This window comes from Aptenodytes forsteri, unplaced genomic scaffold, assembly GCF_000699145.1.
Source record: "Aptenodytes forsteri isolate BGI_AS27 unplaced genomic scaffold, ASM69914v1 Scaffold341, whole genome shotgun sequence".
Classification (NCBI taxonomy): domain Eukaryota; kingdom Metazoa; phylum Chordata; class Aves; order Sphenisciformes; family Spheniscidae; genus Aptenodytes; species Aptenodytes forsteri.
Window position 1 is genome coordinate 192,349 of NW_008795553.1, and position 832 is coordinate 193,180.

Below are 832 nucleotides of genomic sequence, written 5' to 3' on the forward strand. Positions count from 1 at the left end.
CGCACGTCGACGTTGCTGTAGGGCAGCTTGAGGCTGAGGAGGTGGGTGAATCTGGCGAGGTGCGGCAAAACCGCGCAGAGACCGGCCAGCCCCAGGTTGTTGAAGCGCAGATCCACCCGCCGCACGCCGGCGGGTTCCAGGGACTCCAGCAAACTCACGGTGCCGGCGACGGAGAGCTCCTCAGCGTGGAAATCCCGGCATTTGAGGCGCAGGGGGCCGGCGGCGGGGGCGCCCGTCTGCAGGGCGTCCCGCAGGACGCCGAAAGACGTGCCGTTGACGAAGAGGTCGGCGCAGACCTCCACGCCGAGGGGTTGCGGGGCCGCCGAGGTGCCGGAGGGACCTTTACGCCGCTTGGAACCGCGTTTCAGGCACTCGCTTTGGTGTTTGGAGACCTCGATGCAGGCTTTGGCCAACGCCACCGTGCCGGACCACAGGCTCATCCCCTCCGGGCCGCGGTCGGCGTCATCGTCCTGGAGACCCGTCATGTCCAGCACCCGCAGGCGGCACCGTCTCTCGCTGGGCAAAGACAAGAAAGGGGTGAATAAAAACGAGCGGGGGAACGGAAACAACGGTGCGGCCGGGAGAGCCGCGGCCCCCCGGGCTCGCTCCTGCCCCGAGGTGGGGGCGAGGGTCACGGTCCCGCTTTTCTCCCACGTCGCCGACGCTCTAAACGAGCCCGGCACCAACCCGCCGGCTTCCTCCTCCGCCGTGGCCCAGAGCTCACGGCCCCGGGACGAGCATCGTTGCCTCCGTCTCCCCGAGGAGGAAGGAAACGGTTCCTGCCCGTCCCGGAGAGGGGGGGGGGGGGTTTGGCATCCTGGACCCCACCCCG

At 69.2% G+C, this 832-nt stretch overlaps 1 protein-coding gene across 1 annotated transcript in view; it reads right to left on the minus strand.

Annotated features, from left to right (window-relative positions):
* LOC103901270 (leucine-rich repeat-containing protein 14-like) overlaps positions 1-741 on the minus strand; it is a 3,423-nt gene extending 2,682 nt beyond the window's left edge. The window contains exons 1-2 of the mRNA XM_019472807.1: positions 725-741; positions 4-516 (exon numbers count right to left, since the gene is read on the minus strand). Coding sequence (XP_019328352.1) covers positions 4-516; positions 725-741 — 530 coding nt within the window. The remainder of the gene's footprint in view (positions 1-3; positions 517-724) is intronic.
* Between the last annotated feature and the right edge of the window lie 91 nt (positions 742-832).